Genomic DNA, 25,184 nt, shown 5'->3' on the forward strand with positions numbered 1-25,184 from the left:
AGGCTTTAGCTGAGGTCCCATAGACCCTGCTGTGTCCCCACACCAGGCACTAAGCAGGACTGAGGATGGCCCTTGTTGAAACAATGCGCCCTTGCTTTCCCACGGCCTCTCTTGGGTCTGGGAAGAGGGAGCCTGGGAGGGTGGGAGGCTGGGGGCTCTGCCGGACCAGCCCCACCCTGCTCAGGGAAGGCCGGCTCTGCCAGGCCACCTGTCCAACCAGGGCACAGCTAGCTGGGTGCTGCACCGCGGAATCACACTGGGCAGCCCCAAGGATGGGACTGATGGCTCCGGAAACCTGAAGGGGCCCAACAGAGGTCTGAGTCGGGTGGGACAGGGTCTGAGAGAGGAGCTGGCTGCCAGCTTGGGCCCAGAGGTGGCAAGGCTCAGGCCCAACAGGCATCCTCCTCTAATGGATGAGCCAGATCCCGTGGTCCTGCAGTTTGCAGGGCCTGAGATGGGCCAGAGCACAAGAGGAGAGGGCTGGAGGGCCTGGCGGAGCCTTAGGGCTCGGGGGCCCCGCAGCAGTTGTTTTGGAGCCTGAGGGGGCAAATGGGCACCCAAACAGCCCTGAGCTCTTCTCAAGTTTTCTGGCTGGAGCCCTACGGGAGGGAATGGGTCCTGCACCCCCAGTAGGGAGGATGTCCCCCAGAAGGACAAGACTGTCACAGGCTGCCAGGGATTCCCCCCCCACACACCCTCTACCACGTACACCCAAGGGACTGCGTGCTCACCAGATTCTGTCCAGGGTGCCCCCCAGCCCCCCTGAAGCCTGGCGCCTCCTCCCCCACCCTGCCCACCTCCAATGACCATGACCATGACTTGGTGTCTTATGGCGGATGCAGATGGGAAGATGGCATGAAGAGGATGGAGAGGGGAAAAGAACTCAAACCATGAGAAAGAAGGCAACAGAGAGCGCGAGACGCGAGACGGAGAAAAGTGAGATGGGCCGCCCCTCCCACTGCTGACCAGGAAGTCCTGGCCTGTGGCCTGCCAGCCCCCAGAGCGCCCGAAGCGCTGCCCACCCCCTGCCCGCAGACGGCACACCGCCCACCCTCCACCTCTCCTGTCCTTCACACGTCGGGTCTACCTTGGGCCTCTCAACTCAGATTTTTCTTTTCCCTTTAACAAAATTTGTCATTGGTTAAAAGAGAGAGAGAGAAAAAGAAAGAGATGAAGTAAGCCGAGGCCCAGAGCCCTCCCTTGTCCTTGGAACATTCAACCTGGGGAAGGGAGAGGGATGGGAGGAGGGGAAAAAAAAAAAAAAAGAAAAAAAAAAAAAGAGGAACAACGAGAAACCAAATGTGAGATTGGAGGGGAGGAGGTCAGGGGCCGGCCGCTGTACAGTTAGAGGCCCAAGGGCCCTGGAATGGAGGTGAGGGGGCAAGGCCAAAAGGGGATGGTGGTGGCGTCGCCTTGTGGTCACATTTAATTTTTTTGGTGTAGCGGGGCACAACGAAACAACAAAAATCAAAAAACAAAAAAACGAAAAATGAAAAAAACAGCAATCAGGCATGAAGATGGCATGGCTGCGCCTCCCCACCCCCCTCCCACCCTGGCCAGCACCCCTGGCCTGCGTGCCCCACTGTGCTCCCCCTCCCGCCCCCGGGAGGGGCCTGGGCCAGGGGCCCCGGCTGGGAGCAGCGGGTGGGCAGGGGGCGCTCGTGGGGTGCTGGCTGGTGCAACTGAGGCCCAGGAGGCCATGACTGGGGGGCTCAGCTCTGCTCTTGTCCGGGTGGGAGGCTCCATGGCGCTCTGGGTCAGGGGGCTTTGGCAGTGGGCGGGGCAGGGGTTTTTCGTTTTGCCGTGGAGACTGTTTGGATGGGCCAGGGATGCTGGGCGTTGTGGTTTCGGTTTCATCGTCCACTTACAAGGTGATGGAGGAGTCAAGGCGGCGCCGTCTGGGGCAGTGCTGGTGGATTTGGAATCAGGCATAGGAAGGGGCACAGGTCTGGCCACTGGAGGCGGCGGCGGTAGCAAAAATGACCCCGGGACTTTGCCCTGGCCGCTACCGTTGGGCTGCGAACAACATAAATAGAGTGACGCATGAAGGCACATCCCACACAGACACACGCTCCCCTGCGCGGCCACGCCAGCTCGCTCCTGAGAGCGGGCGCTCCCAGTAGAAGATGCAGGATGGGGTCGTCTCCTCCGGGGCACAGGGTGGGTGAGGGTGTGAGGCTTCTATTTGGTCTCTCAGGTGTTTCTCTCTCTCTTTTTTTTTTTTTTTTTGTGGTCCTCTTTGAAGTTGTGGGAGGGATGAGAGGGGGTGTCCGACGAGTGGTTTGTTATTTCTTAGGGAACATGTTTTAGGTACCAAAACATGCCACCTAGCCATATAAGCAGCTGCACCTAGAACGCTCATGCTCTTGAAGACCTTCTGCCGCAGCAAGTAAGATGCGCCAGCTCTCCCCCCACTGTCCCCAGAAAACACACGCATGCCTCCCCTCTGTGGGCCCCTGGGGTGGGGCCAGCTGACCCCACCAAGGACTACAGGCCCTTCAGCGTCTACCCCTACAGCACAGCCTGGGGAGACGCTGGGTGCTGGGGGGCTCGCCCTTGACTCCGGCAGCCTGAGGATCGCGGAGTGCTGGCCCATTTCCTACAGAACAGCCCAGGAGGAAAGTCCATCGCTGCCAGCTCCAGTTCCCACGAGGCTCTTCGAGAGGACTTCCCTGTACAGTGCCCTGGAAGTCCGGGATGCTCGGTCGCCAGATCCATTCCTCGGCTTTATTCCCTCTTGTGCCTCAAACTCAAGTTTCCTCCCCAAGCCCCATGCGTGCCTTTCATGCATCAGCCTTTGGGGGTCAGGGGACGTAGGCACCACAGCGAGGGGCAGAGGTCCCTGGCCTCCTGCAGTCACAGCTTCCCTGGAGAGGCCTCCCTGGAGTTCTGGGCATGTATCTCCCACTGCTCTGGGCAGTGCTCTTGATGACCACCTACAGCCTGGGCTCAGGGTGGGTGGGCCAGAGCTCTGAGTCCTAAACGGTCCCCTCTCCCAAGGGCAGAGCTCTGCCCCCCAGCCACCCAGGTGCAAGGCTATGGGAGGCTCCTGTGCTGCTCCTTCTGTTGGTGGGTGAACTGTGCGGAGTCCACCCCCTTGATGTCTCCAGCCAGCCCATCCTCCACCACTGGTTCCACCTGGACTAGGACAACGAGACTCCCAAGGGCTCTCCCCTGTGCTAACAATGCACTCTTAAGCTTAGTGTCTCAGTGCCCAGCTCCGTACCAGGGACTTTACTCAGCTGGTGTCCAGTCCCCCAACCCTGTAAGGCATCAGTTTTCGCCTGGGGCGGGGCGGTGGGGTGGATTCTGCTCCGGCAGGGGGCATTAACAATGTCTGGAGACATGCTGGGTAGCACCACTTCTGGGGGGTGCTGCTGGCATCTGGTGGGGGTAGAGGCAGGGATGCTGCTACATACCCCACAATGCGTGAGACGGCCCCCAGGATAAAGGCCCAACGATCCAAACATTAACAGTGCCGTGGCTGGGAAACCCTGATGCAAGGGAAGCTCCATTCTCCCCCTTTCACAACTGGGGAAACTGAGGCTCTGTGCAGCTGAGTGGTTTATCCAAAGTCACCCAGGGGTTAACTGGTGAGGCCTGAAATTCACAACCATGTCTCTCTCACTCCAGGGATCCTGTGGATTTTTTCCAGCGGGCTCATCCCAACCCTCTTCTCCAAATCTAAAGGCGCTCAGGCTTCTCCCCTCCCCTTCCACAGCTCTGACTGGGTGTAACATAAAATACGAGCCCCCCAGTTGGGCCTTCAAGGCCCCTACGGTGGAGCCCAGATGGGGTCCTTCACCACTCATGCCCCTACATTCACCTCCTCTCAAGTACTTCCCTTTGCAAACCAACTGGGGTTTCCAGAATACAGCCTAAGCAGTTGGGGGCTGCACACGTGCTCACTGCAGAACCCTCTGCCTACAACACCCCTTCCCACAACCCTTAAGGCCTGCTCAGAAAACACCATCCCCAACATGGGACCAGCCAGATACCCTACATCACTATCCATCTCTCTCTGCCTTTCTTTTCTAGGATGCTCATGACCTCCACCATAGCCTTTGAAACAGGCTGCCTCCCGGGCTCCCCAGCAAGCCCGGGGACGGCCACCTCTGTGTGGCCCAGGCGTGCAGCGTTCAAGTCCCACTGACTAAGCTGAATCAACCAGTCCATCCTGCTGCCTTTCAAACCATGGAGCTCCATGCCTGACTCCGCACAGGCCACACCCTTCTGAGCGCTGGCCGTTCCCCTCCCCCACCCTTCACCTCTAAAGACCAGCACCTAGGGTTGACATTGTCCCTCCAAATGGTTCCCTTGACTTGCTCTTTCCTGCCCACTCAAAGGTCCCCTGACAAAAGCAAGCAGGGGCTGCTGATCCCTGTTTGTGTCCTGGGCTGGAGACCCTTTGTGCCAGGTGTCCTTTCAGAAACAGGCAACTGCCCCCATCATGTCTGCAGCCTATCCGGTGCCTAGCTTGCTCTTCCATCAGGGCAGGAAACCGGAGTCTCAGGAGATCACAGCCTCACTCCTTTACTCCAGGCCATCCTGAGCTTGGGCCCCCCGAGGGGCTGGGACACACGGCCTTCCAGGCAGCCCTTGCTCCCACAGGGTGGCCTGTGCCTCCTTCTAGTCCCCAAGACCCTGTCTCCTCCCAGGAGGACCTCAATCATTCATTGCACTTGATGAAGCCAATCCTAGCCCGACGTGGCCAGACATGGAAAACCGCTGATTTACAACATTTAGTTTCTGGAAGCTACTTCCAACCAGGCTAGGATATCTCAGCTCTGATTGGGGTACAAGTTTAGGTTTTAAAAAATCTCGAGGTCTTGTGATTTTGCGGTGGCTTGAAACCTCGTGAGTTAAAAGCTAGAAGGAACCGGGAGATGGGATAGCTCTTCACTTTCAACTGACAGACGAAGACGCAGGCCTGGCCGCTCCAGCGCTGGTGCTTGAGGACGACCTACAACCAGTCTTCCTGCCTCCCAGAGTCACGCTATCCCATCGGGCCCTGTGACTTGTCCATCGCGTTCACTTGGCGGTCTCTTCTCTCTGCCAGAAATACAGCTAACCAGGCATCCTCCTTCTGCCCTTTGCATCTCCTTTGAGTGGTGTGTCCATCTGGCCTTGGCCTTTACTGATTTGGCTCTTCTCAATTAGGGCCTCATGCTGTGGTCCGAGGATGAGCACAGGGGTGGTGCCTGGAAACCCTTTTGCAAATTGTAAAAATTTTGTATGCATATTTTTTTTCTGCAAAGATGATCTGTAACTTCACATTCTCAAAGAGGTTAGGAATTTACTCCTTTAGGCTTTAGATCAGTGGTTCTCAAAGTGGGTCACCCGACCAGAAACAGCATCACCTGGGAATGTGGGGAGAAATGCAGATTCTCAGCCCGACCCCAGGCCTGCTGAATCAGAATCAGGTGAGGCCCAGGCACCTGTGTGTTAGCGAGCCTTCCAGGTGGTTCGTGCATGCTAAGACTGAGAACTATTGCTCTGGAGGTCGCCACGGAACTAGAGTAGCCTGGTACTGCCACTCCCTGTCACCAGGTCAGCTGCAGAGCCCGGGGACTCTGGCTCACTCTTCCTCCAGAGCCTGCTGCTGAGCCCTGGGGAGCAGACTCACTGAAGACACCACCACCCTCTCTGGGCACAACAGGCCAGAGGAGGAAACCCAAAGAGACTGCTCCCCAGCCCGGCTAGGCTCTCTGTTTAGCCAGAGTGACTGTTTGCCCTTCTGTCTGCAGTGTTCTATCCATGGTCTACTCGGAGCAAGCATCTGCCTTCTGGACCAGACGAGCCCTTAATCTTGAATGGTCAAGTCAAGGGAGAGGCTCAGGACCCAGCCATCATCAGGATGCTTAAGGATGGACTGACCCATACTCCCGAGGGTCCTGTGGGTTAGGTTTGGCTCTTTGGGCTAAACTGGTCCCTCAGGTCAGTCTCATTTTGGTTCCAAACCCCAGCTGCCTCTGTGGGCAAGAAGGCAGGCAAGGTGGAGTTCCTGGACTCTCTGATCCACATTCCAGACCCCAGGCACCTTGGGCGCTGGGACATAGGCTGGCAGCTCCCGTAGACTCTGCTGGCATCTCTGAAGGAGGCATAGTAGCCGTCGCGGGTCATGGCCACTTCTCCCTCCATGCCCCTAAAAGTGGACAGAGCTTGTCCAGAGAGGTGGGCAAGGCTCTGAGTGCACTAAGGAGCTGCAGAGCCAGCAAGAGAAAACCTTACAGGGAAAAGGGGAAAAGGAAACGAGGAAAGCAGAAGGAGGGAGAACAGGAGAGAGGGAAGAGGACCAGCCTCCGTTCTGGACAGCGAGAGCGAGGAGGCTGAGCCGTAGCCCTGCCCCAAATCAACACACCAGCACTTAGCAAATGCCTACTCTGCACAGGTCGCCCTGAGGCAGCACTGGGCTGAGTGGCCAAGGGCCGGCCACAGCTCTCCCTGGGCCACCTCTTGCATGGGCTTCCGAACGCCTTTCCCCACCACAGCCCTTTGAGTGTCCTCCCCACCTGACCTCTCACAACGGGTTTCCAGGCTGGACCAGATGCGGGAAGAGGGGCTGAGCCTTCTCACAGCGCAGTACGCTGCTGGGACTCTAGAACCTTCCCAGAGGTCTAGAGACCACTGTGTCCCAACCCGGAGTGGTCTCCTGGGGACTAAGGGAGGACCACTGTCCCACCGAATGGTCACCTCTGGCCCACCGCTGTCTGGCATAAGCCCTTTGCTGAGTGGCCTGTGTTTCTGCTTGTCAGTGACTGGGCCCTAGGGCTTGCTGACGGAGAAGGGCAGCGGGGCGGCAGAGCTCCACAGGCAACCAGCGTCTCTTCTAGGCTAAGGAGCAGAAGGGCTTTGCTCCAGAACAGTAACTGACCTGGGAACCTCTTGCTAAGAGTTCTGCCAATGGGAGACCCCAGGACAGCTCCTGTGGAAGGAGGGAGGGCCTTTCCTCTACCCAGGGTTTCTCACCAGGAAATGATGATGCCCCCAGGGCACAGTGAAATCTGGAAACATTCTGGATCATCAGGACTGGGAGGGGGTGGTGCAGCTGGCACTGAGTGGGCAGGGGCTGCAGATGCGGCTCAGTACCCCACAGTGCACGGGCCGGCCCCACGGAACAGAGAAAGAACAGCCCAGATGTCAACAGTACCAAGGCTGGGAACCCTTGGTCTAGAACCTACACAATCCTTGTAGCCCTGAGATTTTCAGAGGGGGTTACGAGGTACGGAGCCCGGGCCAGGTTGGATAGATCACGGATACACTCTTACTGGGGGAACAGAGACTGAGGGGAAGGCAAGGAGCCTGAGCAAGGTGGGCCCGGCCACTGCCCCTGCCCCCAACTCTGGACTGTGACAGACAGGCCCTGGCATTACACACAGACCCCTACCCCCAGGTCCAGAAGATGGAGGTGTTTGGCACTAGCGGCTCTCTGCTGCTCCAGCCCCAGGAGGGCTCCCGGCTTTTGGACCCTCTCTCTGTGAGCCCCGAGACAGACGGACAGATGCGGAGATGAGCTGTGGCAGGGCTCCTGGGGCCTCTGGACTCACCTGTCCCGTGGCCTGGCCCGAGCCGTCCGAGCACACGAACTGCACAAACTCCTTCAGCGAGTCCTGCCCGTGGTGGTGGTGGTAGCGGATGGTCGGGTGCGTGAAGTACGGGCTCGACTGCTGGATGATGGATGTGGAGGGGAAGTGCAGCGCTGATGCTGTGGCCCGGGGGCTCCCTGCATGCATGTGGGCAAGAAGAAGAGGGGATCAGGGCTCAGGAGGTAGAGGGGGGCGCGATGGAAGATGGGGTGGGAGAGATTGCTGGTCAGAGCGCTGAGGAGCCAGAGGACAAGGGAGAATGGGGTAAGATCAAGGCCAGATCAGGGTGAGGGGAGTGAGGCACTGGTCTCTGGTGAGAAAGTTCAGGCGGTGCCAGATAATTCGGCAACTGAGGTAAGTAACATCTTAATGCAGTGTTTTTAAAAAGCCGGACTGGCGGAGGGCCTGGGTGGCTCAGTCGGTGAAGCATCGGGCTCTTGATTTCAGCTCAGGTCATGATCTCAGGGTCGTGGTCTCAGGGTTGTGACATCGAACCCATGCCCAGCTCTGTGCTCAGCAGGGAGTCTGCTAGAGATTCTCTCTCTCCCTCCTCTCCCTTGGCCTCTTCCCGCCAAAATAAATTAGTAAATCTTTTTTTTTTTTTTTTTTTTAATAAAAAGTCAAATCGGCAAACTAGGGCTGGTCAGCCAGCTGCTTGTCCTTGTAATAAAGTCCGACTAGAACCGGGGCTGGAGCTAGGATAACATGAACAAGGCAAGATCGTGCAAATGCAAGGCCAGTCCCCTCTTTCGCTTAAAACATTGATAGCTGTTTGTCATACGTTTTTTTGCAATCTTTTCCATTTTTTAAAATATTACATTAAATATTATTTATCTTGATGACTAGGGTTTTGGTGCCTCCTGACACCCTACATGGTGGTGAGTGCCTCACTGGCTTCACCCTGGTCCAGGGCCTAGGTGCAAGTCTGGGGGAGGGACGGAGGAGGCCAACGGTTCCCAGGCTCTGGCTAGAGACAGGGCCCCTCGCCTGTGCAGGACGAGCCCTTGAAATGCATACAGCGGCTCCTGCATGCGCACGGCTGTGCCTCTGGCCACTGCTGCCCAGGCCGTGTTCCTGCGTGCTCAACCCCCCGGTCCTTGCACACGCATCCTCCCCACACACAGCTCCCACCCCGGCGCAGGCCCCAGCTCTTCCCTGAGCCGAGTCCTCCCCCTCTGGTCTGTTTCCAATCAGCTCTCTCTTGCTCTCAGTTTCATTAGGGGGCTGAGGAAACTTGGCTTCTCTCTGGAGTTCATAAAAGCTGAGCCGAGCTGGGCCTGCCGCCCTCCCGCTGCCTACACAGAGGGCCTGGGGTCCCCGCCCCCACCTTGTGGCCACCACACCCTGCCCCAGTGCAGGCTGCCTCTGGGCTCTCAGCCAGGAGGCCCCGAGGAGGAAGCCGGGAGGGTAAACCTCACTCTTCTCCATGTCCTACAGAAGGCCCGCAAGACGGCACGTGGGGTGGACACAGGGCAGTGTCCAGAAAAAAGTCCAGGCCTCTTTCTCCCAGAAGGGTACCCAGGGAGGGAAAAAGCAAATGAGAGAGCGGGGAGGGTGAGGACTCAGCTCCCACACCTTCCTGCCTGATTCCCTCAGGAATCCCCTCAGGAACGCTGAGATGTCTCCCTACCACCGCCCCGAACCAAGCACCCTCTCCTGAGACCAAAACAAGAGAGCCCCCCAAGGCAGTGGGTTTGCTCCTTTCCCTGGAGAACAACCCAGGTGCTACCAGCCCCTGGGCCTAGCTCTTCACTTTTGGAAAAGGGCAGGGAGGGCCTGAGAAGGGAGCCTGGGCTCCCCTGAGTGCTCTTGTCCGTCTGGGCCCCACACCGACCCGGGTGGATGCTGGGAAACCAGAGCCTGGGCTCAGCCGGGAGCTAGGAGAGAAGAGGTGAGAGGAGGACAGAGGGAAAAGCCTGGGCTTTCCCGCCCACAACTGGCAGGAGAAAAGGAGAGCGGGCAGGAGTGGGTCTGAGGCGTCCATCGTCAAAGGCAGGTGGCAGAGGGCCTCGGGACAGGCCCGTGTTGCACAGCACACGCATGCGCACACGCACAAGCACACACGCACGCACACGTGCGCAGACGTGCACATGGGGAGTAGAAGCAAGTGAGAGGGTGCTTGGGAACAGGGTGAGGAGGGGCTGCTGCAGAGGGAGGGCCCATTCCCGTGTCCACCCTCTGCCAGACTGAGGCCTACTCAGAGAGCTCGGGACTGTCACTCAGGGGCTGTCGCACTAGCTCCTTCACCTGGCCAGCTGCCCCTAAGTGCTCCACTGCCTCCCACACTGCCCCCCTCCAGGCCCCCCATTTCTCACCTGGTCTGACTCCAGCAAGCACAGGCAGCGGGTGGTGAGTGAAAGCCATGCGCGGGGAGCTGCCCTGAGAGGAGAGGGCACTGCAGAAGTCCAGCTTTCCTGACTTCTTTAGAGAAGCCGGGCCTGGGGGGAGGAATCAGCAACACAGGGCAGGTTTAGCTGGGCCAGGGCGAGAGCAAGGGAAGGTGGGAAGCCAGCAACTAGCTCCTTCTCTCCTCGGCCCCCTCCCGGCTTCCCTTCCCCACCACACCCTCTTCCTGCCTCCTTTGGCCCATTCCGACTCAGGTTCTCAGGCCTGGTGTGCAGACAGGCCGCTACAGGTGCTCTGACCAGAGAGGAAAACGAGACCCTTGGGTATGTTGGGTAGGAGATGAGCAAGGGGGCCCATCTTGCTACCTGATGAGCAGATAAGGATCTCATAGGGCACAGGATGAAAAGGTGGGATGCAGGGGCAGGGGGCAGAGAAGGTATGCAGGAGGAGCCCCGGGGAGTCAGCTTCAGAGTGAGGGGGGACCCGAAAGAGGGCTGGGTTGAGTCTGGTCTGTGGGGCCCTGGACAGGGGAGGCTCTGGTAGGAAGAAGCCACAAGTCCTCGGGAGGGACTGCAGGGGTGATATAACACCCGATGAGAGAGTAGGGAAGAGGCTGGAGGACCTGGGTGGGCACTGGGGGCAGAGCAGGACAGGAAAGGACTCCCCTGCCAGGAAATCCAGAGGGGGGGCAGCTGTAGGATGGGTCATTTTGGGGCTTTGCTCTGCTCCTGGTGCCAGAGACAGGGTTGCACTCAGTGGGAGACAGGGTACACAGTACACCCCGTTGCAGCTCTGCCTGAAGGATCCTGACGCTGCCAATCAAGGTCATCTCTGTGCCCAGCAGGCACGATGTCCAAGTGATGCTCTGACACAGCAGGGCCCCTGCACCAGGTCTTCCAGGGGAGCTTGTTTCCTATCCTGGGCTGAGCCTGGAGGCTGTGCCCGGGCTGGGAGGGCTAAGATGGAATGGAGCAGAGCTGCAGAGCTGCCATCTTTCAGGCATAGAATCAGTCTGAGTGGGGTGGGGGGGGCTGCAGTCTTAACCGCAGAGGGAAGAGGTGGGGGAAGGGCGAACTCCCAGCCGCCAGCAGAGGTGTTATCTGGCGGCAGCTGTGTGCCACCTGATAGCTGGCACGGTGAGGGGGTGGGGAGCACCCCCACCAGCTGTGCACAGCTGTCCCCGTGGCCGCACAGCGCCTCCCCAGCTGTTCCCTGTCCTGCAGCTGGGCTGCTTAATTGGCGATTTGTCGCAGCAGAGGGAAACAACACCACAGGAAGGGGGGGTGGGTACGGAGGAAAAGAGGGGAAAGCAAGGGAGCTGGGGGTGCTGCAGGAGAATGTTGGGGGCTGTGCGTGGCAGGACAGCTGGAAGGAGCAGAAATGGCAGGCATCAGAGCAGATAGCTGAGAAAAAAAGAGTGGGAGCCAGAGAGGGGACAGCTCCTTGGGCACCAGGTCAGGGCAGAGGGACCTGGGGGCTGAGCCCCAGGAGACCGCTATGGATGTGGCTCTCAAGGCACTTGAGTCCTTAAGGGGCAGTCACTTAACTGAGGCCCCGGCTGCAGAGTCCTTCAGTGACTTTCCAACCCCTTCTCTCTCTCGCAGGGAAGTATCTGGGCTGTGTCTACCCAGGTCCCTGTTTGCCACATGAAACCTGGGAGGGGCACCCAAAGACTCGCCGGAGAGCTGTCCCACAGAGGTGAGCTTTGCTCTGGGTCTGCAGCCTACTCCCCGGGGCCCAAGGTCTGGGGATGAGCCCTCCTCCCCTCCTCCCAGGGAGCTGAGAGTGGGGAGCCTGCGCAGACTGCCTCTGGGCTGCAGGAAAGCAGGAGGACCTCCCTACCCTTCTGCCTTGCTTTTCCCCCAGCCCCTGCCCCAGCCCATTCACTTGGCCCATCTCTGTAGAGGCGCATCTGGAAAACACCAGGCAAAGCGACATCGGGTCAGGCCTTCCTCTTCCTGCTTCAAGGGCGAAGCTCCCGTTCCCAGGCCCAACCAGAGCAGACGTGCCCCGTATATGGCCCCCCCACACGGGTCTGCACTCCCTGGCTCCAAGAGACTCAGACCTCAAGGACACATAGAGGCTGTATGCCGCAGCCAGCCTCCTCATACACATATCGTGCATGCACACACACACAAGCGAGTGCACACATGTGTACTCTCCCTCCTTTCCATCTGGGTTCTCTGGGTCTGCTCACGCCTCCAGTCAAGACTCGAAGTGGTGGGTTCACCAAGAAAGGGGTGATTAGAGGGTATTGGGAGGACTGACCAGGCTTCCTTAAGACCTTCGCCCCACCCTAGCTTTCCTGCTTAATTGGAAAATGATTCTGGTCATTCTTTATTAGGCTCCGCTCCTCTCTGTGATGCTGGGCCCTTCAGACCAGTGGTTCTCAACTCAAGATGATTCCATTCTGCTCCCCCCATGTGGGGGGATATTCAGCAATGTCCAGGGACATTTTTGGTCATTATACTTTGGGGAGGAGTGGGGCCTTGCTACTGGCTACTGGGTGGAAGCCAGGGCTGCTGCTCCATGCCCCACAGTGCATAGGATGGCCCCACCTCAGAGAACGACGTGGCCCCAAATGTCCATGGTGCCCAGACTGAGAAACTGCTTTAAACCATGAGGACCACAGAGCTGGGGCAACCTCTCCAGAGAAACAGCAAGAGAAGGAGACCACAAGAGTTCGGAGCCTGGGGCCTCTGCTTTCGTTCCACCACACTCATGGGCTCCGCTGCCCATGTAGGGACAGCCCAGCTCCTTGTCTCCATTCCCTCCTTCGGCCTGGTCTGCCCTGCTCTGGAAGATCAGTAGGCAAGAAGACAGGCAGTGCCACCCACAGCAGGGGAACCAGAGGGAGGCTTGCCAGGTAAACTGAGAGGGAAGAAGAGGCTCTGGCCGACCTGCTCTGCGTTGGCCCTGCAGCGCCCATACCTGCATCCACATCGTTGGGCCACCCACTGGACTGGCTGCTGCCAGCTGCCGGGGAGCGGCCTGTACCAGGATAGAAGACATCATCGACAGGGCTCTCCATCTCACTGTCATCGATGGACTTGGGGCGCTTGGTGGTGCTGGGGAAGAGGAGAGGGGTCAGGTTGGCCAAGGGAAGACTGAGGCACAGCTACTCAAACTGAGGGAGCCTGCACCGATGACCTGTCATGTGGGGAGCACTCCCAGGCACACTCTGCGTGCCCACCCCTGAGATTAGACTGGCCCCGGAGTCCCTTGGGGCCCACCCCACCTGCTCCTCCTCCTTGAGCCCCTTCTCAGGCCATGATACCCTCATCCACTGAGCTGCCCAGGTCAAAGAGGGGGCAAAAGCCTCCTCCACTGCTTTCCTGGCCTCACCTTCTATTTCCCATCAGCCCCTAGGGCCAGGGCAAGTCGAGAGGCACTTGCCAGGGACAAAAATCCTAAGGGGTGCTACAAAACTCAGACATCAAGATACTATGTTATTTTATATTAAAAGCTACTAATGAAGCTATTATAGTATTATAATATTCTAACAAATCAAAATGAATGCCCAAAACCTCACAATGAAACAAACGTTCAAGTTTTTTTTAAAAAAGCACGGGATCCCTCCCTGCCCTGAACAATTGGCCCTGACAAGGGCTGAATGTGCCCACCTCCCAAACACCTCCCAACTTCATCCCCCACTCTCACGCCACTCCCCTACCCAGCTGAGGCCCTCCTCTAATCCAGCCTATACAGTCCTGCCCACACATGCTGCTGCAAGGGGCACTTTCTGGAACACAAATCCCCAGCATCTCTTGCTTCGAAACCTCCAGTGGATTTTAAGTCTAAACACCTTCCGCTGGCCTCCAGAGCCCTCTTTGGGGGTCCCACCAGGATGTCCATCCTTGGCTGGGATGAGGGCTGCTCTACTTGGAGCATCCACCCCATGCCTGTCTGGGTTCAAATGTCACTTCTGCAAGAGAGAGGCTTTCTCGGATCCCCACTGGGAATGCCTTCCAGGCAGAGCTGTGCCTTGTTCGGGTTTATGTCCCCAGTACCAAATGCCCAGCGACAGCATGAAGCAGGAGCCTCAGGGGGTTGGTAGCATGGTGGGCGCAGGCTGCTCTGGAGCCCACGCCCTCAACAAGGGGTGGCCTTCTAAGGCACCCAGGCGTTGGAGGTATAGCTGCCTGCGGCACCTGAGATGGCCTGGGGATGGAGGAAGGGGAGGGCCGGGGTGCTGGGCTCACCTGGTGGAAGGAGGGGAAGTGATGGACCGCCGCCCCAGGGTCACCTGGTTTATGTTGTAGTAGCTGGGACTCTCCAGGTCTGCCAGTGAGAAGTTGGGCCCTGATGCTGTCGCAACAGGAGCTGGGAAAGGGCGAGAAGGTGATAGATAAGGTTTGAGGTGTGGGAGGTTTAATGGGGCCTTGTTTTATTGTCATGAGCAATCCCCAGAAGCCACCTCTTGGCTGGGGGTCTTTGGGGAAAAGCCCTTTGTTGTGATTTTTTTCCTCCAAAGCAGTGGAAATTAGAGATTGGGCTCTCTGGGCACCTCTGCTCCACCTAGCCCAGTACCAGTTAGGCAGACTATCCCAGGAAACCCCGTCTGCCCCTCAGCCAAGACCCCACCAGCAGGGGGCCACATGGGGTCTGAGTCCCACCTCCTTACACCCCAATCTGCTGAGCTCAGCCCTGGCTGGAAGAAAGAACTCACTTACTCTGTGATACTCTCACCAGCTCCGTCACATTCCAGACCCCGGAAGTCACAAAACAGTCCTGGAAACTTAAGTGCCCTGAAGAGGGGAAAGGACAAGTGAGTGAGTTAGGCAAGGCTAAGAGGGGCTGCCTGCCTGTTTCTCCGAAGCTCTCCCCACTCTTGCTTTGACTCCCTTCCTCCCAATCCTCATGTTCCAGACACAGGCTGGCCCTCAGGGGCCCTCATGTGTACACAGAAGAGTGAGTATGCTTCAGGTGAGCCCCACCCCTTGGGATGTCAGCTGAAGTTCAGGTGAGGATCGGCTGAGTAAAGGGGAAGAAATGGAGGGAGACGGGAGGCCAGGTTGGCCAAGGGTTGGGAGGGCAGAGGAGAGCTATAGGGGCAGGGCAGGCCATAGAGTCTAGACATGGGCCAGCGGGAATTGGGGGGAACTGACCGTTGGGCAGTGGTTTGATGTCCGCATCTCCTTGCTGGTTTGAACTATCTGATTGTCCGGATTCTGCAGGAGACACAAAGGGGAGAATGGGTCAAGATCAAAGTGCCCCCTCCACACTAGCCAAGCAGCTGCCCCTCCAGCCTGTAAACACCTTCACAGCACCCTCTCCTCGGAGGGGAGCAGCCTAGGGAGATGAGAAGAGAGGAGGAAGGAAGTCCTATGGACATTGGAGCCAGATCCTTCTCCGTGGTGGGGTATCCTGGGTACTGCAGGGTGGTTGGCGGCAGCCTTGGCCTCCACACACTAGATTCCAGTAGCACTACAGTGTGACAACCAACACTGTCTGCAGAAGCTGCCCAATGTGCTCACCCACGGCTGAGTAGCAATGGCTGAGAATCAGGGCGAGGATGGTGCCCACGAGAGAAGCCAGTGGCCATCTCTTTGCACAGCTGGGATGAACCCAATCCTCCACTCGGCTCAAGCTCCCAACAGAGCAGCCCCTTCCTTCTCTCACTTCATTAATTACAGCCATTCCTGTCAGCCTGAACCACCCCCACCTCACCTTTATACTTACAGGCAGTGCCTGGCAACACAGAGGGGGGAGGTTTGCCCTGACGCTGTCGCCCACTCTGTGCCAGCCTGTCTGGGCTGTCTCATGCCCCAGTGCCACAGCTGCTCAGAGGGAGCCCCGAGACAAGGGCCCATTGTGCGGTGGGAGCTCGCAGAGGGCTGGGGCAGGGTGGAGTGTGTGTGTGAATATTTTGCGGAGCTTGGGAAAGCCCCCCCGCCCCCGCCCCCCAGGTCCTCAAAGCTTTGTGTGCCAGGGGCACAATGGGGACCTCCAGAATGCCTGCCCAGGCACGACAGCTGGCGAGAGGATGGTAGGGGGGGCCAGGGCAGGTTGTGGGGCAGGAGCAAGGCCAGGCATTTGGTAAAGAGTCGGCTGCTCACAAGGGGACAACATGGGGGTGGCATCGGAAAACTGCACCCTGGTATTGGCCAAGGCTCTGCCCAACTCTTTGACCCTGCCTCCTGGGTCTCACCCACCACCCCAAGGTCAGCCTACTGGCCAGAGAGTCCACCCCTCACTGGCCTCGCAGCCACGCTGCTCACATTGGGGAGTGACCAGCAAGGAAGTTCCTAAAGAACAACGAGACGTGGGCCCAAGACATTGCAGCAAGGTGCCCTGCTGCCCCTCAGCCACTCAGGAGGGATGGAAGAGTGATGGATGAGGGGGGCTGGTAAGAAGAACAGCATCCCTCTGAGAGTGAAGGCCCAGGCTTGGGTCAAGCCAAGTTCTTGGCCACCTGCTTCAATGTGACCAGTGGGAAAGGACAGGCTGCCTACAGGGCAGTTCCAGTCCCCACTTCCCCCATTCTTTACCTTGTTCAGTTTTTTTTAAGTTAAAAAAAAAAATCCTGTCACAAATCAAGAAAATAGAAGTTTCTAAGGAAAGTGCTAATGATGGCCCCTCACCCCCTCTGGCTTGGCTTGGTGCAGCCTGCCACACCACCCTTTGTGCTCACCCCTGTGGTGTGTTTGGGGATGATGAAACCTGCCCCAGGCCACCTCTTTGCTAATGGCACTCTCTGCTCTGGAGACAATCTACAGGACTTCCTCCCATGCTCCCAGGAGGGCACCCGCTCTGTGCCACAGTGTCTTGTGGGTATGAATTTTGTCATTCTCTCGCCCTGGCCTATTCCTGGCTATCTAGGTCTGATTCAAACCTCCTTCCGGTTCAGGAAGGAGCAGATGAGGGGCTGAGGTAGTGGGCGGTCCACTCTAGGACACCGGGGGTGCCCCGAGCCTGCTTTGTCTGTCAGGGCTGCCCTCTCCTCCATTCAAAACTTGGGAAGGGCAGAGCCACAACCCCAGCGTGTGGAGCCCATTGAGGGGCACATGCTCCAGGCTCTGCTGCCCAAGGGCCCCTGCGACTAACCCCACCCATCCTGGGACCAACTCAGTCCCCACCAGCCTTCCAGGTCTGGGTCCGTGGAGTTGGGGGAACCACAGGAGTCCACCCAGGGGTGTGGTCTCAGGCCCCCCGAACGGGGCCAGGTGGAGACAGAAAACCGCGCGCATGCGCACATCCAGCCCGAAGACAGGCGAGGGAGAACCCGACAAAGAGATGGAGGTGGGCCAGCGACTACGGCAGAGACAAATGGGGCTCCAGGAGAGCGCGATAGACAGGAAATCCTTCTAAACCAGGACAGTGTCCTGAAACGTTATTGCTGTTATTACTATTAGCTTGATGTAAAGGAGCAAGCGGGAGCGAGGATCCAGCGCGGGCGAGGCCCGCTGCCACGCGCCTCCAGGCGCTGCTGGCAGCCATTTTAGCCCTTGGCAGCCATCTTACGGCTGGCGGCCCAGCCAGCGTCCCCACAATGCCACCCCCCGCCGGCCCCCGGCAAGCTCAGCTCAGCTCCAGGACAAAAGGCAGAAACGCTGGAAATCTGGACCCAGGCTCGGAGGCTCAGGAGCCAGCCCTGCCGCAGGGGCAGCTCCAGCCAGGGCCCCACCGTCCTGCTCTAGCCGTACCCCCTTCACCCGCGCTGCGGGGACCCAGCAAAAGGGGAAGGGAGGGTTAAGGTGGGGGTCCTGGGGGACCATGGTCTGCTCAAAGGCTGCTGAAGCTCCCACAGGCCAGTCCCAGGCCCAGGGGCTCAACTAGGGCCCCTGCCCTGACAGGACAGTAAGGGACATGATGGGGGCAGGCCCCTGTCCACCCAGTGGACAGGCAGGGGGCAGGGGGCTTGCAGGAGCCCATACAGCAGCTGCAGGGCCAAACAGCCACCGAGCCCTGGTGGACAGGCTTCTGGGGAGGTTGAGGAGACCACCTGCCCCCTCCCTCCCCCCCCCCCTCCGGGAGGTGGGAGCCAGCCGGCCAGCTTTTTTGGGCTTTTTGGGGAGCCGTGCCCTGAAGTCCGGGCCTACTCTAGACAGCCCTCTGGGATCAGAGGCTGCCCCACAGCCTAGCACACTAGGGAGCATGACACCCCAGCATATTGACTCCTTTCCCTGCTGGGCTCCCCGGGGGAGGGGATAACCCCAGGCCTCAGGACAGACAGGAGGAAGGTCCCTTTATGACACCCCTCCCCACGCCCCGCCTCATGGCTGCTCAGCTTTTATCTGGCAGAATGGGGCTTATCAGAACCACCAGCTGAACAAACATACAAATCCACGGTTAGTGAGAAAAAACCCTCTGCCTGAACTCTTTATCTCCTGTTCACAGGCCCCACGCGCTGCCCCCTGCCAACAGCACAGGAGGAGACCTGAGTGCTGCGCAGCGGGGGCTCCTCTCTCCGCTGCCCCCTTTCTCCCCTCGCCTCCGACCCAGAACAGGGTGGCTCTCCCCTGGCAGTCCCTGCCGGGCGGGTTTGCATGAGTGAGTTGCTGCCACATGGGAGACCCCCTCCAGTGTCTGCTTTCTCGCCAGGGATAATGGGCCAGCTGGTGGCCTGTGGGCCAGTGGAGGGGCAGGGACAGTGTTGGCTAGCACAAGGCAGACAGGTGCCCAGCTCCATCTTTTATCTTCCTCCCACACCCTCCCCCAGCCCAGGCCCCTGAGGCTGTCACTCTGATTCCCCAGCCTTCCAGGGCCACATCCCCTAGAAGCCTTTCCGGCCTCAGCTTTCTTCAGCCTGGTTGCCAGAGCGGTGGGGACCCTAACTGCACACCCCCAGTTCAGGGCCATCCTAAGTTCAGCAAAGCAACTAACCCCCCTGCCTGCACCCTTCTCCAGAGACTACTGCTGCCTTCCCACCCTAGAGACTGGGGATGGCAAAGAGCGGCCAGGGGCACCACTATCTCACTTTGGCCCTGATACAACTCAGCCTTTCCCTTTCTCCTGGCCCTGACGACCAGAGAGCATCTTCCCTGGTTTTAAGCTTCCTTGCATGAGGCTCATTGAATATAGCCTCCTAAAAACAGTCCAGCCGCTGTGTCCGATGCCTGGGCTTGATGGCCTGGGTAGACAGGCATCAAGGTCCCTGAGCCCGGGCCAGGTTTGGGGATAGAGAGAATTTCAGAGCCCACAGCTTATTCTCCATGCTGCTGGTGGTTCGGCTGGCTCATGTCACCTGCAGGATATGCTCTCCTGACTGCCCTCTGTGTGGGACCTGGGCTACTCATGTGACCCACACCTCAAAGGCAGACGCCACCTGCTCGTAGTGCCTGAGGGCCCTTGCCACTACGGAGGCTTCCAGAAGGGAGGACTATGCAGGGACAGGTGACGGATCTGGACTCTGCCTCAACACGGCTCCTGGGTTTGGGGCTACTCCCTATTCATCTGCACACATGTCATCAGTCACCCCCCTGCATCGATGGCCTGTGGCCTTCTGCAGTACCCAGATCCAGGCCAAGCTCAGCCAATATTTGGCAGTGTAGGCCCCGCTTCCTTAGGTCCCTCCATATCCCCTGGAACAGCCACAAAGCTCCCCCGCCCTCCCCAGTACTGCCTTTCTCAACCCTGCACCAGCTTCTCCTTCTCAGCCCTTGAAAGCCCCCCTACTGGCTTCATTGAGCTCTTTACCTTTCCCTTTGGAATCCCATCTCTGGTCTCATTTTTCTCTCTTGGCTCCACACTCCTCTCTCTGTCCTTCCTTCTCCTTCACTTTCCCTTTCTCCAGCTTTCTTTCCTCTCCCGACCTTGCCTATTTCTGTGTGTGTGTGTGTGTGTCCAGAAGGGCTCTGCGTCTTCACTGGAGCTCTGGAGGGGAAGCTCCAGCAGCCAGGAAGAGCCCAGTGTTGCACACGAACCCCCACTGACAGCATGTTATAGATATGTATGTGTATTTCCAGTCACAGACGGGCAGATATTTATGGCTCCCGCTAGGTAAAGGAGGAATTCCTGCTTGCTGCAGGGAACACTCTGCCTCGGCTCCCACCAGAAACAAACTCTCTCTGTGAAAGGGGCCACATGTAACTTGCTGGCCGGCTGCCTCCACGCGCATCACTGACAGAGTGAGTTCTTAGGTGGCCAAGAGGAGCGGAAAGACCCAGCTCAACCACACCCACAAGTGCATACACCCGGGCAAGCACAGTCAAACGTGCACGCACTTGGACGTACCACAAGCAATTTCCTGCCGTCCCATAGGGGCAGAATGAGATGATGCGTTCAGAACTGTGGTCCCACTGTGCACAGCACGCTCAGTGCTTAGCACTGGGCCAGAGAGGAACCCGCCTCTAGATTTGCCAGACCACTGACCTCTGGGGCTGGAGAGGACAGCCCCCAGAGTTCTCGGTTTGCTTGCCCTTCCCCAGGCTCTCTCCAGGTCTGAGGTTCGAGAAGCAGGGCAAGGGTGTGCTCTGTTCTGGGGGTGCTATCCTCTGAAGGGTTGATGCAACTCAGGAGCTGATCCTCCCCAGGGTGGCATTCCCCTCCCCCTACCTGTCTCCCCCCTCTTCTGTGATTCCGGAGCATCCAGGGCACTGGAAACCCAATCTCAAGGGGAGCCAGAGGCCTGGCCTGCAGCAATCAGAGCTGGAGAATGTAACTATTGTACCTCTTGAAACCTAAGTCTGAGAATTTGAGACACCCTGAGGAGGGGAGCGGTAGATGGATGGGGGGCTAGGGAGACGGGTCACAGAGGGGTTCTCCCCATCTCTGCAAACAGGCGACTAGGGGACTGAGGAAGTCCTTGAGAGTGCAGGGCAGCCAGAGGGCAAAGAGGGGAGGGGCTCATGGCCAGGCCCGGGGTGGGGGGGGGGGTGTTGGGGGTGTTGGGTTCTAGGATCTTTCCTTCCCTCTTTCCACTCTGCAGTCCGCCCCATGAGCCAGCCAGCTAGTGTGTGCACACAGGCCCTGGAGGCATCCTGAGGTTTACCCGTCTTCTGTTGTCCCTAGAACACCACATGGTGGGAGAAAGGAGCATGACCAGGAAGCACAGCCCTGAAGATATGGGCAGGGTGCGGCCGGGAGCACGAAAGGCACACATGTCACCCCCCCATTACCTTCATCTCTCCTTTCCTCATGCCCCCTCCATTCATGGATCTGAAGGGGCTTTGAGCCTGTGCCTTGAGTCGCCTGTGCAGGGGTGGAAGGTTGAGTGCTGGGGAAGAGGCTCAGTCACACCTGCATAGTCCAGACCTGCTCTGGCTGCCCTGGAGGCCTGAGCTCAAGGCCATGAAGGGAGGGTGGGGCAGGGACAACAGCTCAGGCCGCAGGGAACATGTGGATTGAACCTCCACTCTTAGTCCCTGGCGGCTCTACCTTTCCCACCTCAACCCACAAGGCCTCCCCCAGCACCGTCTGTGGTCCTCCAGGAGCGAGGGCCAGATCTGGCTGCCGCAGGGCTCGCTGCCCACCAGTGTGACTGCAAGAAGGGAGAAGGCAAGTCAGTGGGCTCATCGGGTGCCCAGGAGACCAGCAGAATGGGCTCCAAAGGCCAGATGCAGGCAAACAGCCCTGATGCCTCTAGGGTGCTCTCCTGGTGTGAGCTGCTCAGCATTCTCTGCCCTGCACCTGATGGGAGAACCTTCCTTAGCACTGCCTCCAGCCCAGGAAGAACGAGAGATGGGGCCTGGTCACCAAAGCCCAGGGGAACTGGGTTGCCCAGCTGTTCATCCCAATGAGATGACGGACAGTGGCCAAAAAGGGGGAGAGGAGGGCTGCACCCTGGAGTACAGCACAACACCCAGCCGGTGGCTGGGGGGCAAAAGCCCAGTCAGCCTGTTAGGGCCTCTCCAAGCCCGGCCCAGCAGCTGAGCAGTTAACTCCCAGCAGTTAAGCCCAGCAGCCCTGGGAGATGCGGATGGACACACAGGCTCTTCCTGGGTCTGCCCTTTGCAGGGGACCCAGCACTGACCCCCAGCACCTCAGACATCAGTGATCCATGGCTCTCTGTGAACAAGCAGACCCCAGGGCCTTGCAGTAACACCATCTGGGATGTTCCAGAAGTGCCCAGGGGGGCAGGAGATCCCACCAGAGCAGAATTCCCATCAGACAGGAATTGGAGGTGAAGTGGCTGCTCCTGAAGGAGGCAAAGGGAGGGACCTTTGGGGAGATGGAGGGAGGCAGGAGCGCCCCACCCCAGGTCCCAGCCCAGCTCTGCCTGGAGCCTGCCCTTGGCCTACCCAGGGAGATGTCCTTGGTCTAGACCCCATATCCACTCTGAGGCCTCACCCCAGCACAGAGAGGGTGAAGGGGGCACACCAAGGGCAGTGGAGGAGGGAGGTGGACAGCCAGCAGTGGCGGAAAGAGTCTTCCCTTGGTTCATGTCCAGGCTCCAGAACCTACCAGCCCAGTGACCTTGGTCAAGTCCTGAGCTGTTTCCTCCTCTGTAAAATGCAGATGCCACCTGCCACCTAGGGCTCTTGGGTGAGGAATACATGAGAAAACACGTATAAGGTGCTTAGCCCAGGGCTCAACTCATAAATGTCGCCTGTCCTCCCACCTGGACCACCATTTCCCCTCACCTCCATTAGTTGAAACTATACTCCTCCTTTTCCCGCTCTGCTCAAAGTCTGCCTCAGTGAGGGAAGTGTGGCTAACCCTCAGCTCCCCTCCACACACAGGGGTGCGTACTCATTATGACACATTAAGTATGCCCTAGATTACTATTTTTTGGTGTTTCAACTCACAGAACACAGCCAGGAAGATGAGGGGCTCCCTTAGGGCCTGGCCCATTACCATCTGCTAAGAGGGGCGGAGAAGTTTCTCTGGAAATAAAAAAGCAGGATGCCTTCTACAGGTGTGTCCCTCTCCACAGTCAGTGGTCACAGTAAATGGCCTCTGGATGGTCACCACATTGGAAATGGTGGGGGAGAGGCAATGAAAGGGAAGGCCAGGGGATGGGTAAGGCCAACAGGGAAGGGGGACAAAATGCTTTTGCCCCTGAATTCTGAGGGCACTGGGCCCTGCCTGTCCTAGCCCAGAGCTAAGGATACAGAAAACTGAGGACCCCAGAAACATAGGTGCTGTTCCACGGGTGGCCAGCCACCTCTTCCAGGAGTGCCAGCTGGGGCCACAACTCAGCCAGCAGCTGGAGCCAACATTTCCAGGAGGGCCTGGGGCCAAGGAGTCATGTAATAGTTGGGTCCATAAAAGTGGCCCTCACCCTTAAAGCTTCTGTCCCCTCCTGAACCTGATAGAAACTGAGAGTGGAGGGCGCCTGGGTAGCGCAGTCGTTAAAGCGTCTGCCTTCGGCTCAGGGCGTGATCCCGGCGTTCCGGGATCGAGTCCCACATCAGGCTCCTCCGCTATGAGCCTGCTTCTTCCTCTCCCACTCCCCCTGCTGTGTTCCCTCTCTCGCTGGCTGTCTCTCTGTCGAATAAATAAATAAAATCTTTAAAAAAAAAAAAAAAAGAAACTGAGAGTGCAGAATGCCCTCCATACCCAGCAGACCAAGAAAAGATGGGCCCTGCGGAGGGGGTGCCCCCATCCCGGCTAGGGGCATGCAGAGCTGTTTCCCAACCCCCACCCGCTTTCTGTTTCCAGCACTGCCCTTTCTGACCCTTCGAGCCATGTCCAGGCCAGGCCTGGCCAGACAACTGCCCCCACCTCCAGCTGCTCTTAGGACTATTAATAGTGTCCCCACCTCCCAGGGTCAGGCTTCACCCTCCCCCCATCCCCCAAATACACTTGCCCTTGGTCTAATTATTTGTGAAAGGTACAGAGTCCTCCAGGCACTAACGCCAACCAGGGATGAAAAGGGGGGTGCAGAAGTTCTGGAGACCACCTGAGGGACATGCCTGAAACAAGTGGGAGTTTGGGAAAAGGAGGGAAGGAATCAGTGAACCCCAGAGCAAGAGAATGACAAAAAGACAAAATTAAAACTAAGAGAGAGAGGCCAAGATAGAAAATCAGAACCAAAGCAAAGTGGTTCAAAGCAAGAGGGCTGCAACAGAAAGAATCAGGAGAGTGTAAGTTTCCAAGAGGGAGGAAAAGGGAACAGTGGAGAGAGAAAGGGAAAACAAAGGAGGAAGTGACTGCTTAACAAACAAACAAAGAAACAGAAGGGGAGAAAACTTTCCTAAAAATCCTCAGGAGTGGTTTCATAAGCACAGCTGGGCTGCATCCAGCTGCCAGCACCTGCGGGGGAACGTGCCTTAGGGTGAGGGACTGGAGAGGCCCCAAGCTAAGGAGCCTCTACCCATACACCTTTGCCATGTTCTCGGGAAGGGAGGCAGGGGCAAAGGATGAGAAGAGGAGGCAGAAAAGGAACAACTGAAAAAAAGGGGGGGTGCCTGGGTGGCGCAGTCATTAAGCGGCTGCCTTAGGCTCAGGGCATGATCCTGGCGTTATGGGATCGAGCCCCACATCAGGGTCCTCCGCTATGAGCCTGCTTCTTCCTCTCCCACTCCCCCTGCTTGTGTTCCCTTCTCGCTGTCTGTCTCTATCTCTGTCAAATAAATAAATAAAATCTTGAAAGAAAGAAAGAGAGAAAGAGAGAAAGAGAGAAAGAAAAGGAACAACTGACCAGGAAAAGAAGGTGAGAGAAGTGAGTCCCCACAGAGAGGAAAGTCACTCTCAGCCCTGGGCAGGGGAAGGCTTCCACACGTGCAGCCTCCTTGCTTATAGGAAGAAGGTCAGGCTGGCCAAAAGATGGTGGGGATGGGGCAACATCAGAGCTCTCTGGCCTCCTTGCATTCCAGGTTACCTCTCTCTTTCTGGCCATGAGCAGAGTCCTACCCCCCCCCCGCCTCCCGCTGACCCCTTTCCTCAGGAGAATCCAGGGGGGCTGGGGAAGGAGAACCCACCTAAGCAAGAGCAGGCTGAGGCCACCTGCCTCCCATCCTCAGGGGCTCTAACTTCCTCAGCCCCTAAGGGGCAGCACCTGACACCCAAGCTGGTGACTCTAAAGGGGCCTCCTCTACCAGGGAGGCCTTCTGGGGAGAGACATACTTGGGCTCACGGAAGAGCAACGAACACAAACACATATCATAATCAAATGTCTAAGTGGAGAACTTCTGCCTGAAGGCTGGAAGCCAAGTAGCCCTTCCTTCAAATCCCATCCATACTGGGAGCCTTTGGCTGGGCCAGGGCTGGGGGACTGGGAGACTCTGGCTCTGGAGGGCTCAAGAGCCCCAAGGACTTGGCCACCAGGCCTCCCAGACCAGGGGTTCCCAGCTGGGAGCACCCCACCAGAGCATCAGTCCCCTGGAGTCAAGGCCTGTCAGTGTTTTGTTCACTACTGTATCCACC

At 58.1% G+C, this 25,184-nt stretch overlaps 1 protein-coding gene across 9 annotated transcripts in view; it reads right to left on the reverse strand.

The window, feature by feature from the left end:
• Positions 1-25,184, reverse strand: part of NFIX (nuclear factor I X) — a 94,739-nt gene that overhangs the window by 6,006 nt on the left and 63,549 nt on the right. For 4 of the 9 annotated variants that reach the window (XM_045774503.2, XM_045774509.2, XM_087867237.1 and 1 more), the window contains exons 3-9: positions 15,041-15,103; positions 14,606-14,680; positions 14,135-14,255; positions 12,864-13,000; positions 9,902-10,024; positions 7,548-7,723; positions 1,869-2,016 (exon numbers count right to left, since the gene is read on the reverse strand). In XM_045774503.2, the coding sequence (XP_045630459.1) occupies positions 1,869-2,016; positions 7,548-7,723; positions 9,902-10,024; positions 12,864-13,000; positions 14,135-14,255; positions 14,606-14,680; positions 15,041-15,103 (843 nt within the window). The remainder of the gene's footprint in view (positions 1-1,868; positions 2,017-7,547; positions 7,724-9,901; positions 10,025-12,863; positions 13,001-14,134; positions 14,256-14,605; positions 14,681-15,040; positions 15,104-25,184) is intronic. The other 5 variants (XM_087867235.1, XM_087867234.1, XM_087867238.1 and 2 more) reach the window with 3 other exon arrangements.

This window comes from Ursus americanus, chromosome 14, assembly GCF_024610735.1.
Source record: "Ursus americanus isolate L20-20 chromosome 14, mUrsAme1.1.p, whole genome shotgun sequence".
NCBI lineage: Eukaryota > Metazoa > Chordata > Mammalia > Carnivora > Ursidae > Ursus > Ursus americanus.